This window comes from Rhinolophus sinicus, chromosome 1 (genome assembly GCF_057876585.1).
Source record: "Rhinolophus sinicus isolate RSI-liver-muscle chromosome 1, RSI-T2T, whole genome shotgun sequence".
In the NCBI taxonomy this organism is placed as follows: domain Eukaryota; kingdom Metazoa; phylum Chordata; class Mammalia; order Chiroptera; family Rhinolophidae; genus Rhinolophus; species Rhinolophus sinicus.
This window is the reverse complement of record NC_142501.1, coordinates 146168791-146184466: the sequence shown is the minus strand read 5'-3', so window position 1 is coordinate 146184466 and position 15676 is coordinate 146168791. Positions and strand designations below refer to the sequence as shown.

The 15676-nt window shown below is 42.0% G+C and overlaps 2 protein-coding genes across 2 annotated transcripts in view; one reads left to right on the top strand and one right to left on the bottom strand.

The window, feature by feature from the left end:
* The window catches only part of POLR2B (RNA polymerase II subunit B), a 43393-nt gene extending 39105 nt beyond the window's left edge, over window positions 1–4288 (bottom strand). The window contains exon 1 of the mRNA XM_019740119.3: window positions 4133–4288. Coding sequence (XP_019595678.1) covers window positions 4133–4151 — 19 coding nt within the window. The 5' untranslated portion in view covers window positions 4152–4288. The remainder of the gene's footprint in view (window positions 1–4132) is intronic.
* Window positions 4289–4799: 511 nt separating this feature from the next.
* Window positions 4800–15167, top strand: NOA1 (nitric oxide associated 1). Its single transcript, XM_019740120.3, has 7 exons — window positions 4800–6075; window positions 6930–7094; window positions 7730–7935; window positions 10306–10437; window positions 11386–11502; window positions 14441–14558; window positions 14859–15167. The coding sequence occupies exons 1-7, from the start codon at window positions 4926–4928 to the stop codon at window positions 15068–15070; spliced, it is 2100 nt and encodes a 699-aa protein (XP_019595679.3). The 5' UTR covers window positions 4800–4925; the 3' UTR covers window positions 15071–15167.
* The last annotated feature ends 509 nt before the right edge of the window (window positions 15168–15676 follow it).

Genomic DNA, 15676 nt, shown 5'->3' with positions numbered 1-15676 from the left:
CCATAACTAAGGGAACGCAGCTAAAGAGACATTACGTGACTTTTTGCTGTTGTTGTTACGTGACTTTTTGTTGTTAGATCTGGAAAGGCAATGTTGTTCCACCTTGTTTGCTGAAACACCTGCTTCTGGAGCCCCAAATTACCATTAAGAAGTGTTACTCCTCTAAGACTGGTGAGGAAGCCCAAAGCACGTGGAGAGACCACTTACAGATGTTCCAGTCCAATCCTCGTCCTTGAGTTCTCCGAGGCTACGTGCCAGGCATATTAGGAAACACTCCAGATCACCCAGTGCCCAGTTAGCAACACTGAGCCGTTGAGTCTGCCCAGCTGAACTACTGACATGGAGCAGACAAGTCATTCCTACTACGCGCTGTCCAAATTACTGACCACTTAAATCCATTAACATATGAATTTTTAGGCAGCCAAATTCTGGGGCAGTTATGCAGCAACAGTTTGAACAATGGGCATTTGAAAAATCAGCGTGCACTGAACCTCTAATATTAGTCTCATCTCCTTATGTAAAAGAATAAGTGTGCTGTATTTGATTTGCTTTTATATTCTGACCTACATGTAGTCTATAAAACTTAACAGCTTTGGATTCAAAATCTGTTACATACCCAAAATAAATTATTTAATAAATGCTTCTTGAATAGCCTGGAATTATTGATCCCTACACATGGGGGAGGGGTAAGAAAGACAAAGGTATCTAAAATAGCTCAGAGATTTCTAGCTTTGATGACAGATTAAGAGGTTAATATCCCAGCCACACAGGAAAAGCAAGTAAGAAGGTAGGAGAAGGAAAGAAATGAGGTCAGCTTTAGGTATATATTTACAGAACATTTATCCCTTTAAATACTTATAGTAGGCAACTGGATATAAACATAAAACTCAAACAAGGGGTCTAAATTACAAACAGTTGAAAATCTTTACCATGTGGTTGGTAAATACAAAAAGTTTACAGAGAAGGAAAACTGAAGGCAAGATATTAGAGAACACCCCTATTAAAGTCACGTGAAAGAAAATGAACCCATGAAAGTTGTTACTCATTTATTCATTCATCCATTTTAAAATATTTATTGAATGTGTTTACTACGTCCCAGGCATTGGAGACACCATCTTCAACAAGATAAAAGATGGCTGCATCCTTAAGGAGATTATCACCAACTGGGGAGATACAGACAAGATGAAGTCAATTAAGAGTAGGAACAGTGACATGGAGTCTTAACCAGGACCTGAGGGTAGGGAAGACTTCCCAAAAGCTAAGCTAAGCAGAGATCTCGTGTATGAATAAATAAGACTAAATCAGGCAAAAGGAGGGGTTGAGAATGGGAGGGGCAGAGAAGTATTCCCAAAAAAAACAGAAAAAATATTCCAGAAAAAAACAACCTTTGCAAAAGACTCCACAATAAAAGACATTCAAGGAGTGAAAGAAGGCCACTGTAGCTGAAGCACAGAGCGTGCAGCTGGGAATAGTAAAAGAGCTTGGTCTTTACCAATAGAGCTTTGAGGAACCAGTCTAAGATTTTAGCAAGGCGGTGGCTAGATCAGATTTTCATTTGTGAAAAGTCACTATGGCCACAGAGTGGAGAGTGGATTGACAGGCAAGAAAACTGGAAGTACACACACCACTTAGGAGTCTGGAGAAATAATCTGGGCAAGAGATGGTGGTGGCCTGAATTAGAATTGTGGCAAAGGGGACAAAGTAGTAACTAGATCTGACATATTTAGAAGAAAGAACCCCCAGGGCTTGATGACTCACTAAATATAGGGGTGAAGAAGAAGAATCAAGAATCATGCCCAGGATTCTGATTTCAACAACAGGGGGTAATTCCATTCACTGAGATGGAGAACACAAAAGGAAGCAGCTTTGGAAGGGGGATGGGTAAAGGAAAATGACCAGTTTGAACAATGCCAAGTTTGAAGGGCCTGAGAGACATCCATGTGAAACTGTCTAGTGGCAGTTAGACATACAAAACATCTGGACTGGAAATATATTTTCAGAAGTCGTTCACATAAAATGGTAAATGAAGCCATGGAGAATGGAGGAAATCATCCAGGAAGAATGTGAACAGAAAAGGATAAAAAGGAAAGTCACAACATAGGTAAGAGGAATTAAGTTAGAGTGATCTGGCAAAAGAAAGGAGTTCCAGAAGGAAGTCATCAACAATATTGAATACCACTGGGTCTGGATAAAGTTTAAAAATGTCCTCCTGATTTACCATCTGAGAAGTCACTGATATTCTTATTAAAAGCTGTTTTAATGTAGTGGCATGAGCAGAATTAGATTGCAGTGAGTTGAGGAGAACCTGAAAGATGGGAATTGGAATCAAGGACAGCCTGTTCTTTTTAGAAGCTTGCTGTGAATGTGGAAAGCTTTGCCTTCCAAAGGCAAAATATTGGAAAAAAATGAAACAATAAAGAGTTTAACTTATTTTCTTGTGGACAAGAGAGATCTAATAATTCACATAGAAACAAGCCAGCTGAACAGGAGTGTCTGAAAACTGACATATCTAATAAAGATACAAAGGACACAGGCAGGAAGGTAAACTCAAAGCTGAAGGAGACTTTTATCAAGAGGATGACTTGTAACTCTTTTTTTCCACAGAATTATATATTAACATGGCTAATGAGAGGATAAAGCAGAACAATCACTATCATGGTCACTTGGCACCACCTAGCAAAATGTTAAACATGTATATCATTTGACCTGACATTTCTACATCTAGAAATTATCCTACAGACATACTTGTACTGAACAAAACAAAGTACAAGATTATTAATTCCAGCACTGTTTGAACCAGGGGAAGAAAAAGGGGGAATAACCCAAATGTCCATCAATAAGACACTAAAGTTATGGCTTACCCATTCAAACTACGTAGCTGTGTGGGGAAAAAATGAGAATGCTCTCTATGGATACGAAAATCTCCCAGGTAGATAAATACCCACATATACATACATAGACATACATATATATAAAGTAAAAAATAAGAAACGCAGAAACGTGTAAATGTTCCTATGGGGGGGGGGGGTGGCAATAGAATCCCACTTATTTCCTTGAATTTGCATAAAACACTATGGAGTGATAATAATCTAAGAACAGTGGTTACCTACTATGGAGGGGGTTCACACTGGGAGATGGTGGGCAAGAAAAGAGAGCTGACACAAACATTTTTGTATTTTCTGGCTTGTGAGACACAGAAATATATTACCTAATCAAAAAATTAAGTTAAGAAAAACGTTTTGAATCTCTTTTCCACTCAGAGAGGAGTTAAGGGACTATAGTAATGCTAATAAATTTCTAGACTCAAGATGTAATTGAGACAGAGTAATTTAAACAGCAGAGTTTAAGCTTTTGTTTTTCTAGTTTCTCCTTGAAGTAGCTGAGGTAATAAGAAATGGGAAGGGTGGCCACGGGATGGGAGCTGGAAGAAAATGAAGTTTGAAATAGTACCTGTGGAGAATGGAAAGGGGAGTTTTAAAAATACATAATGAAAATACCGGAGACATGACTAATTCAGTACGTGAAAAGATACGTTGGCCCTGTTCAGTAGAATACGTACCATCTAAGAACTATGTTCTTTTGTGGGAAAAGGAAATTTAAAGGTCATCCTTTCAGACAATTGCCTTAGACGTATGACAGCATTGAAGGAATGCCAAGCTAGACCAACCCCGTCCAACCACACACACACACTCTGTATTTTTTGTCGCCGGTGTATTTCCAAAGACTAGCACAATGCCTGGACCAGGTTGACCCTCATAAATTCAATAAATCCACTAATTCTGGCCTTAAGGAAAATGAAGAAAGGAACCCTTCACTGCAGACAAAGTCAAAACAACGGAATTTATCTTATGGTTCTGCACGCTATTCCAATATGGGAAGGAGGTATGATTCATCCAGGGGCAGACAATGGAAGGAACAAGTGCCACTCAGACCGGGAATATTAATGCTACATTCCCTGCACCCTCCACCTCTCGTAATCCCGACTTCGTCCCCAGCCTGGGGTACGTGGGGAACATGACTGTGGACACTGTGAAACGGGCTAGGAGGAAGGGCGCCAAACCTCAATTCCTCCAGCTCCCCACGTTTCCCTATTTAGCTGGGTCGCCGGGGAGTGTTCTGAGCGGTCACCTACCCTCGTCCGCGTCATACATGTTCGCAAACGGTTCCCGAACTCCTAGCTCTTGAAATCACAGACAGAATGGTGCGCACCAACGACCAGCACCAGGAGCGTGAGACAAAGTAATTTCCGCCGCCGGCGTTCCCAGAATACTCTGCGTCTTCCGCCAAAGGCCACCCACAAAAAAGCCAACGTAAGATCTGCGCCTGCGCATATGGTGGGCTAAGGTTGGCATGGGTTAGAATTGCGCACGCGCAAATTGTAGGCCTGCGGGTCCGGTGGCTGATTTCGTCCACCACTCCTACAGTATGAAGATCGGTTCCAGCCAATGAAAAGTTTTTGGTCGTTTTTCAATATTGCACAAATAATGGCCCCTGAAAAAAAGCAGAGACTTAATTAGTAGAAAGTGCTCATTGTGGCCGTGAGTGTATGGCATTCGATGCTCTACTTTTTGCACTTTTAAAGCCGAAAAACAGTGCTTTTTAAAACGTGGCTTATTAAGAGCTGGTTATGCCATTGGTGGCGCATTGAAGAAGGCTGAAAGTGACAAAACCCTCACAAGCTTCTTCCGCCCAACGGGCACAATCTAGGTCTCCTTCCGGTACCTTTGCCACATCTTTGAGCGCGCTCTCAAGCCTTGTGGCTTTCATCGCGAGAATTTACGAGATTCGTTGAGGGAGGAGGAACCGAAGTGTGCCTGACAGCTTTCAGGTAGTTCCGGGCTTAGTCTCGGGTTTAATACGCCACACGGGGCCCAGTACGCGTGCGCACATGTGGCTCCGCCCCTTTCTCCTGGGCCGGGTTCCCCATGCTACCTGCACGCCTGACCCGTAGACTGCTGTGCCCCTTGCTGCGGGGCTCGGTTCCCACTGTAGCGCGCCATGGCCTCTGGGAGCCGCTCCTCAAGAGAAGATGCGCGGCCGCCCCCTCCTCCCAGCACCTGTCGGGACTGGGACGTGAGCTTCCTGGTGGCCCGACGGCGACTGGGGGTTACGAAGGCAGGGATGACATGGAGGAGCGTTTTCTGTTCCCAGAGTACGTCCCGGAGCGGGATCCCGCACCGACTCTAGAAGAGCAGCTGCGCGAGCTGCAGCAGCGGCAGGAGGAGGAGGAGCGACAGAAGCAACAGCGGCAGGAGGAGCGGCGGCTGCAGAAGTTACGGACCAGCCGCCGGGTGCACCCGGTCGTGGGGCACCCGGACCCGACGGTGCCGCGGAGCGGCCTGAACTGCTCGGGCTGCGGGGCGGAGCTGCATTGCCAAGACCCTGCCGTGCCCGGCTACCTGCCCAGTGAGAAGTTTCTTAGCGCGGCAGCGCAGGCAGACGGCGGGCTGGCGCGGACCGTGTGCCAGCGCTGCTGGCTGCTGGTGCATCACCAGCGCGCCTTGCGCCTGCAGGTGAGCCGCGAGCAATACCTGGAATTGGTGAGCGCCGCTCTGCGGCGGCCCGGACCCGCCCTGGTGCTGTACATGGTGGACCTGCTCGATCTGCCCGACGCCCTGTTGCCCGACTTGCCCGCGCTGGTAGGCCCCAAGCAGCTGATCGTGCTGGGGAACAAGGTGGACCTGCTTCCCCAGGACGCTCCCGGCTACCTACAGCGGCTCCGGGAGCGGCTTTGGGACGACTGTGCCCGCGCCGGGCTCCTGCGGCTCCCTGGCCACTTAGGGCCACAGCACCCCGGCGGGGACGGGCCACCGGACGGGGAGGAGAATTCGAATGCTTCCACCAGGTCCCGCACAATGTTCAGGGACGTGCGGCTCATCAGCGCCAAGACTGGCTATGGAGTGGAAGAATTGATATCTGCGCTTCAGCGCTCCTGGCGCTACCGCGGCGACGTCTACCTGGTTGGCGCCACCAACGCTGGCAAGTCCACTCTCTTCAACACGCTCCTGGAGTCGGATTACTGCATCGCCAAGGGCGCTGAGGCAATCGACAGAGCTACCATCTCCCCTTGGCCTGGTGAGCCTTAGGAGGCCCGCCCCTTAAAGCCACCAGGGAATGTCAGGATCCTTCCCTGTAAAAATTCTCTCCCTACTATGGTCACACCTCTCTTCTGTGTCAGCTTAGTGCTTGAAAATTTAGTATATGTCATAGTAACTTCCTGATAGAAATATTTTTGTTTCTATCATAGTAACTTCCTGATAGAAGTATTTACTTCTATTTTTCGGTCACTGTTCTAGGCACTGGAGATAAACCAGAGAACAAAGCAAAGTTCCTGCTTTCCTGGAGGTTTCTCTTGTGGCTTTACTTTGTATGTTTCCCAGAAAAACCCTTTGACTTTCTAAACCTCCCTTTACCCCTCAATCTTACTCTTCATATCTTGAGTTTATTCATGATATCAGTTTGCCATACATGTCTAACATTTAAATAGTTCACTAATGTAATATGATGTATGGCTTTCAGGAACTTCTGTGACTGGGAAATGGGTCCATCTATGACCCTGTTTGTATTTAATAGTTGGCAAAAGTAATGGCATTATTTGTTCCTTTGAAACCAGTGTTTGACTTTGCTTGGTAAGCTGTTCTTCGCTGTCCTAAACTATGAATTATACGCAGAAGTACTTTTATGTAGTGTGGTGAAGATGGAAAGAAATCAGGCCTGCGGGTTTGGGATTCACCTGGTTGAGCCTGTGAGCCATTCTCTGAATCTGTTTCCTCATCTGTAAAGTAAGAATAATTTTGTAGAGGGTTGTCATGAAGGTTAAGTGAAATAAATTACAGTGCCCAAAACAGTGTTGCTCCTTGAAAATGTTAGCTTTCCTCCCTTTATTTCCTTGTGCAATGTTTATAAAAATGTGTTCTTTGATATTTCAGGCACTACATTAAACCTTCTGAAGTTTCCTATTTGCAACCCAACTCCTTACAGAATGTTTGAAAGGCAAAAAAGGCTTAAAAAAAATGCAAATGAAGTTGAAGAAGATCTTAGTCAGCTAGAACAAAATCAACTTACTCTCCTGAAAAAGCATGGTTATGTAGTAGGTAAGCATCTTCTAGAGGAAAACTGTTGGTGGGTCTATGCTCAAATTCTTTGTTAAGCAACCTGAAATACAGCTGTCTGAAGCTAGCCTAGCCTGTTTTTGCGGGGAGACACTACTTTTCTCGTTCTGGAATATAGAGGCCCTTTAGAGGCAAGGTGGCTGTTTGGAAAGCCAGAGTTCACTGTGCTAAGAAAATTGAGACAGTAGATACTTGGAGAAATGCTAGAAAGGAATCATGAAGCAACTGCCCACCTAGCCATTGTCAGCAGAAGAATTTCCGCAAAGATGTAGCCTTGCTCCTTGAAGGCCAGTACAGGTTGACTCCATGCAGCAGCTCTAAATTAGATGGTCCCCCTTCCCTTGGTTATCTCTTTTCAACCTTCATTTACAAAAGCAGTTTGACTTCCAACAGTTCTCACCACCCACCTCCCTCTGATATACACAGCCAGCCACACACTTGATGATTACAAGAGTCTGACTCCCACTGACTTAGAAAAAAAAAAGCAAAGCTATCATTGTAGTCTCACTTACATACCCCATATTAGTCTTAGTAACTTGAGTCAAACATGAGAATTATCTGTCTGGAATCAAAGGCTTTAAAGGAGTGACTAATAACTTCAATATAACTTGTTCTAGGAAGAGTTGGAAGAACATTCTTATATTCAGAAGAACAGAAGGATGAAGCTGTCTTTGAGTTTGATGCTGATTCACTTGCCTTTGACATGGAAAATGAACCTGTGATGGTTGCAGATAAGTCCACCAAACGAGTAGAACTGACCCCACAAGATGTGAAAGATGCCCACTGGTTTTATGACACCCCTGGAATTACAAAAGAAAATTGTGTATGTATTTGATGTTTTTTAGAAACATTAACTTTCAATTGTTTGAGTACCATCTTAATTGACAGAACACAGGAAAGGAGGTATACTTTCCTTATAGACTCAGTTCTGATTCATTCATAGCAATAGTTCAGGAATGAATCTGTATGCCATCAAGTTCTGTATTCCGTTTGGTGGGCTTCACTGCTGACACCCTACTTATCGTATTGTGGTTGTTACCTTAGTTAGCAAGACATTTACAGAAGTGTAGATTTTGACGTTGGAAGAAATCATAAATGTCACTGCAGTCCAGCCACCTAGTCCATGCTTGAATCCCCTCTATAACATAGCCATCAAGAGGGCGTCCTGCTTGACCTGGAGTGACTCACTATCAGCTGAAGCAGTGTCACCTTGCCTCCCAAGGTAACTTATTTGATCTCTGACCTGCTCTTTGTGTGGAGCTGAACAGTCTCCCTGTAACGTAGACCCATTGTTCCTCAAAGGTGTATGAAATGAATGCCTATTTCCCTTGCCAGACTTCGAAGTATTTCAAAGTATGATGTCCTATCTTCCTCACTGTGCCATTTTCTTCTCTTTCATTGGTTCATCCAACTTCCTGAGTACTTCCTCTGCTGACAATCCTGATTATTTGTCATTATTTCCTACATATGTTCTCTCTGAGACAGGCTGTTCATCAATCCAGGCACCTTTTCAGAATGGTTTCTAATTTGTTTTTGTCTGACACTAAGAACTGAATTTCTTGTATAAGTGCCCTCAGATGAGCATAATTGAGAATAGGATTATATATCTTTTTAATCCAATTGCAGGATCTCCTGGACACTTTTGATTTTATGGTGTGAAGCTCAGCCTATATTCTACAAACTCAGTAAATCTCACTTTTTATTCATTTGCAGTTTTGATCATCATCCAAATCATTGATGGACTCAAGTGTGCATCTAGGATACAACCTTACCACAGATCCGTAATCAGTTTCCTTTGAATCTGGTTACTGACTAGTTTCTAATTTACCTAATTATCTCTGTAGCTCACCTGTGAAACAATATTGGTTTCTTAGGTACTTTTCCTTCCTTGCCTCATCAGGATCACAGTTTCATTCTCAGAATTATAATCCATTTGGTGACTCACATCAGAATCATATGGCTCTTTTAATTTTTTTCCCTCCTAGAATAATTGCCTATGTCCAGTTTTTTCTTCTTTGCAATCCATAACTTCAGAGTAACTGGAGTGCTTTCTAATAATGTTCTGTCACTTTAACTTCAACTCATTTTTCTCTTTTGGACTCAGGTCAGGAATAGCAGTTACTTCAGTCATGTGTATACCCTCTTGTCAAATAGTCAGAAAGGCAAGAATTTGCTAAATATTCTAGTTAGCAGAATGAAACCCTCAAGATTTTAGATAAAAGGTTCTTTAAGGTAGTTGGCTTCTGTATCCGTCTATTGATCTATTTATTTGATGCCTTAAACCACTGTCCCAAACTGAGCCAAGGAACTCGGTTGTGAAATAGAAGTATTAGGGTCTGCTAAAAGGGTTAAAAGGCTTCTTTACTGCAGGTGGCTTTTAATGTGCTTTTTTAAACATAAATGCTGAGCCCCCTTATGTATTTTCTTCTGATCCCCTCTAGGTAGCACATATTTTATTTCCATATTATTTTTCTTAAGAATCAAGTTCACGAAAGATTTTTTTCCATTTTTTTATCTTCTCTATTCTTTTTTTTTAATCAGATTTTGACTCCTTAAATCTGACCATAATCTTGCATTTTCTGACGTTCCTTTTATATTTTCTTTAGTCTATTTAGGAACTCTTCATCCTTCGAAACCAGAGGATTCATAACTTTCTCTCATTTTTTGCTGAGTATTTGGGGGGAATAAGGAAACTGAAGACCAGAATATAGAAAAGGGTTCTTCAAGCTCTTTACCTGCTCCTCAAATGCAGAGACCATTTTGCATTTAACATGCATGCTTGCCACCAGGACTCACGGTAGCTTATTGCCTGACCTTTAGCTGAAAACTGCTGCTCCCTCTAGCCTTAATGGTGAAAACATATTTTCTATTACGTCTTCGGATTGAATCATCAGTGTTTTCAGTTCACATGAATTTTAACATTTGGAGGATGCTGCTGACATAAGAAAGTTTCATATTCCTATAAATTTATTTTGCTGTTACTCAAGATTAAGTTGTGAAACGAGTAGAGCCATCTGTAAACTGATTCATTTAGACAGAAAGAATGAATAAATTTTATGTGCAGCAAATTCTCACATACTTTATTGTTAAGTCAAATATTTTTTCATCACTTTTTATCTTACAGGTAAATTACAATATATTATATCTTCAATAAAAGTTAATTCTTTAAAAATATTTGCCCTCTCCTTCACAGATTTTAAATCTTCTAACAGAAAAGGAAGTCAATATTGTTTTGCCAAGACAGTCCATTGTTCCAAGAACTTTTGTGCTGAAACCTGGAATGGTTCTATTTTTGGGTGCTATAGGCCGCATAGATTTTCTGCAGGTAAGGAAAGTCTGTGCCATTAGAAAATGACTTAGTATTGGGATTTATTTTAAGGAAGCAAATATATGAACAAGACTCGCAAAATGTTGATAACTATTGTCATGACTATACGAGGCGTTGATATACTATTTTGTTTGTTTGAAAATGCCCATAATAAAAACATGGGGGTCAGGAGGAAGGAGGAGGTCTTAAAAACTGTATCTTCAAAAGGATATTGGTGTCCCATTGAGCTTGTCATTAAGAAAAGATACGCCCCTATCCTGTGGTATTGTTTCACATGGAAATCATAGGTCAATCAAACCTTTGGGGACAGGGTTAATATACATTAAATCAATTCCACATTTCTTTATATCCCAGGATATGTATACTTTTATATATATGTTTCTTTGTTTGGTATTGATGTTCATGGCATTATTCTGGGGATTCGAGAGTATCTGTAGAATTGCTTCCCGTTTTGCCAAAGTGAGGAGAAAAAAGGAAAACGAAACATGGATGTGTCTAACAACAGTGAATGCTACTTGCAGGCCATTGCTTTGGCTCACTTCTTGGGTTTTGTCTTTGTTTATAATTTCTTGGAAATTTAGTCTTACACACTTAAAACCCTTTTATGTTTTTTTAAAGCCCATAGAATGTTAATTTTTTTAAAACTAACTTTACACAGGGACAGTTAAAGCAGACAGTTACTTCCTTCTGTTTTTAATAATAGAAGTATCATTACTTTTTTAAAGGTATCAACAAGCCTATGGAAGGAATCCTAGTTTTACATAAAATGTTGAAATGCACCACTTCTGCCATATTGTGCCCTTATTTTTAGACATTAATATAGTTTGGTAACACCTGCCATACCAGTACTTACAAAGGGAGCTTGATTGTTTTTTTAATTGTGCCTTTTAATGTGCTGGTTTTGCAAGTTTTTCACTGTGTTAAATAACTTCTTTCTTTCTTAAGGGAACTCAGTCAGCTTGGTTTACAGTTGTGGCTTCCAACTTCCTTCCTGTGCACATTACTTCCTTGGACAAGGCAGATACTGTGTATAAGAAGCATGCGGGTCATACATTACTCAAGGTGAGGCAACATGCTTTGATGATCGCATAGTTAGGTTAACATACACCACCACAGTCCTAGAGCCCTGCTAAGAAAGCCTCTGTTGGGCAGAACCATCTTTGTTCTGCCATCAGCTAGTTCTCCTGTCACCTTGTTCTCATTGAGGAGTTGGCTATAAAGTGAAGTGGACCCTATACGAAAAGGGATGTTGGTTTTAGTTCTTCAGTTGCATTAGCCACTTTTGAACTGCTCAACAGTCACATCATTGCAGAAAGTGGTACTGGATATTGCTGAATCAAGAAAAATTAGAGCCTTTCTCAAAACTGAGGGATGCAACTGGCATCTGCTGGGTGGAGAGCAGCAGTGATGCTAAACGTCCTGCAGAGCACAGGACAGCCCCTCACAACAAAGAATTATCTGGTCCACAACGTCAGTAGTGCTAAGGTTGAGAAGCCCTGGTCTGCGTGGAAACACTCTCCTCCTATTATCCCAGACATTTACAGATTATCCTACCCCTTCGCTCCTGTTCTGCTAGCTCTTTTCTTTGAAATGTAGATATGTTAAAATGTCTCTCATCTTTAAAAAATAGATCTCAGTGACCTGTTAATTCTCTTTACAATCCTGCTTGCTCCTGCTCTTCACATCCCGTTCTCTGCAGTCCGTTTGGCCCTTACTGTGCCACTGAAATTGTTCTTACTAAATTCACCAAACACTAAGTGGTGATTTTTTTCAGCTCTTTAACAAGACCTGGTGTGCACACTCTTGGTTAGTGAGAACTGTATAATGGTTAAGATCACTGGAGCCAGAATGGGATCAAATGCCCGCTCCGCTCCACCACTTAACAAAACTGTGTAACTCAAGGAGAGTTTCCTTTACTTTTCTGTGTCAAACCTACATCATGAGGTTATGGAGAGGACTGAGTTCCAGGGCACTGTTGTAAGTGCTATGTAAGAGGTGGTGGTGGTGGTGGCGGCGGCCGCAGTGGAGGAGGAGGAGGAAGAGGAGGAGGAGGGGAGGGGGGGAGGAGGAGGAAACCTGTTGCAAAAATACCAGGTGCATCCAATGCAGAGCTAATTTAACATTAATTAAGGCTCATACAACTGAAAATAATACAAAATATACATCCACCCTTCAAAGAGGAGAAACAGAAACCTGTCTTGAGATATAAATACCTCTCTCTGGATTTCCTAAGGAAACCAGACAGAAATGAAAATTCCATTGAAATAAGTGCCCTACAGTTAATATTCCAGAGACTTGTAGGATTTGCCGAATGGGTGAGCACATAAAAGCAATTGATAGGATAGGACCTGTTGCTTTTTCTGCACTAGAAGGCTTTACTTCTATCACATTTGTTCACTTTTTAGGTGAAATAATACTACACAAGTTGCAAAACAGCTTGAGGCTTGCAGGAAAGAAAACTTCCTTAGTTTGTATGACATGGCTCTCATAAAAATGAACTCTGTGTCACTCTATCCCATGCATCAGGCATCACTGATACTTTCCCAAGCAACAGTCCCGTCTTTTCTCCCATGTGATACAAACGGTTTCTTGAGCTGCCCTGGGACTCATTCTTGCCTCCTGGTTTTCTTACTCACCTCCCAAATCAAAGTCAGCCCTGCCTCCTAATTATCTCTGAATCCAGCCTTGTAATTCAAGCTGTAATCTGCTTTCATTAGGCTATTTTTGAGATCCTTAAGTGTTTTCCCAGCTCCTAGTTTTTACTGTATTCCTCCCACCTCCACCCCAAATACACTTACACCCCAAATACACCTCCACAGCCACTAGAGCAGTTCTTAACCAGCATTGTTTTTTCCCCCAGAGGACATTTGGCAATGCCTGGAGACATTTTTGGTTTTCACAACTTGGTAGATGCCCAGTAGAGGTCAAAGATGCTGCTAAAATTCCTACACTGCACAGGACAGCCTCCCCACTCCCCCGACAAAGAATTGTTCAGTCCAAATGTCATTAGTGCTGAGGTTTGAGAACCCCTGCACTAGAGAGATCTTTCCAAAATAAAAAGCAAGTCACAATATTGTTTTTTAATTCTTATCTCTGTTCCCTTTCTTCCTTATAATCTCGATAGTTGCACATTACTGAGAGAAATCTGAACTGATAGCCTCATCACTAATACATGCACACATAACATACTCTGGGCAATTAAACTGCAGTTCCTGACTCATCATCCTTTTCCCAGTTTTTTGTTTATACATGATACTAACCCAGAATACCTTTCCATTGAGTAACTTCCACCTATTTCTCAAAATATTGCCTAGATATTGCTTCTTCATTAATGTGTCCTTGACCAAAACACATTCATTACTTTTTCCTCCACAACCATAGTACTTAATATATGCCTCTCATCACGTCTTACCTTGTAATGTGTTTACATGTTATTTCCACCTTCTGATCTCCTTGGGGGCAGGGACCATATTGTAACATCTACTTTTTAGTCCCTAGTGCTAAACAGAGATCTATTAATGAACAGATAAATGATTATCCAGTTACTTCCAATTCACGGAAACACCTGTGACCAGAAGCTGGGTCTTGTCCATTATACACATACCCCTGACTTGTAATGAGGGAGGGATTAATCCTCGTGGCCAGCCATACCTGTAAGAGCTAAGGTATTTGGAAGGATGTTGCCTTTATTGCCCAACATTACTCTGCGTAAAGCTTTATGGAGGGCTGTAAAAAGTGTAAACTAATAAAGCAAGAGTCTGCTGTCAGGAGGTTACCACCCACATGTGGCCCTTGGCACTGGGACTTGTAGGCTTCATCTCATCACAGAGCTCCCGTGCTTTTCATTTGACCTAGAAGTGATTTGGGGTTTTTTTCAACAGTTAAAAGGGATTTTATTCTTGATCCCTGTACAGAATTATCTTATCAGTGCTTTACTTAGTATTCGTTATAGGGAATTTAATTTGAACTTCAAAACATCTTCATTTTATCTCAATGGAAGGTTCCAATGGGTGGAGAAGAACGAATGGCAGGATTTCCTCCTCTTGTTGCTGAAGACATTACATTAGAAGGACTTGGGGAAACTAAAGCAGTGGCTGACATCAAATTTTCTTCTGCAGGTAATTTTACACCAAGCACTTTTTTAAAAGGGGAATAGAGTCTCCTGATTGACTCATAGTATATTTTTATAGAAATGTGCCTTAACTGACATAAGCTGAGTATTTTAAGGCGTACTAGTTTATTCAGAAATGCACCCTACTCTGAAAATAAATTTGTACCTTTTCACAAATGCATGGTATGCTTTTTTAAAAAAGTGCAAGAGAACAGTAGCCTCCTTTGGTGCTCCATTTTAAGCTTTGGGTTGTTTTCAATAAGATAGTTGCTAACACCATTTTGTGCTCTGTCGTGTGTCTACATAGGCTGGGTTGCAGTGACGCCTCAGTTTAAGGACAGACTGTATCTCCGAGGCCATACACCTCAAGGAACAGTGCTGACGGTCCGGCCCCCTCTCTTGCCACATATCGTTAACATCAAAGGAGAGCGCATCAAGAGAAGTGTGGCCTATAAAACCAAGAAGCTTCCTTCCCTTGTGTACAATCTGCAGAAAAAGAAAAAACAGATAAATACATGAAGCTGATCTTGCTCATGCCGAATATGAACTGTATTGAACCTAACTACATACATTGAATTGTATTAAATATAACTATAATAAAGCTCTCCTGCTCCCACCCGGTTTTTTAACTACTCAGGACTGTGCCTATTTGTAATATATTGAGTTTGCAAATACAAGTTATTTTTTTGTAGGGAGTGAAATATGTATGTATCTGTGACCCAAATATACCCGAAAAGGAATTCTGCTACATTCAAATTTCTCTCACTATTTTTGTTGAGACCAGATGGCATTTCCTATTTGGAGTCTAGTTGAGAGGGCAACGTAGAGGTTGGCATATGAAAAAGTGACAGAAATCAATTTCTCTAACATCCATGGCATCAGTAAGACAGAAGTGAGTGGTGGCTCTGCGCCCTGTAGTCATCCAAGGATCCAGCTGGTGGAACACTCCATGGCTTCCATCTCTAGGTCTGAGGTGTTTGCTCAAGCGGTCATCCTTTCGCAGCGAGGGGGAAGAAAGGAAGAGATGAAGAGCAAGCAGCTTCCCTATTTCAGCGAAGGCGGGGGAAGCTGGAAGTTGCATACATCATTTCACACAGTCCATTGGTCAGCAGTCACATGGCCATA

Bases quoted from the DNA above. Each gene is read 5' to 3' on its own strand.
- NOA1 (XM_019740120.3), top strand. From the start codon at position 4,926: ATGCTACCTGCACGCCTGACCCGTAGACTGCTGTGCCCCTTGCTGCGG. The intron at 7,095-7,729 runs GTAAGCATCTTC...AACTTGTTCTAG, and splicing joins AAAGCATGGTTATGTAGTAG to GAAGAGTTGGAAGAACATTC. The intron at 11,503-14,440 runs GTGAGGCAACAT...TCTCAATGGAAG, and splicing joins CGGGTCATACATTACTCAAG to GTTCCAATGGGTGGAGAAGA.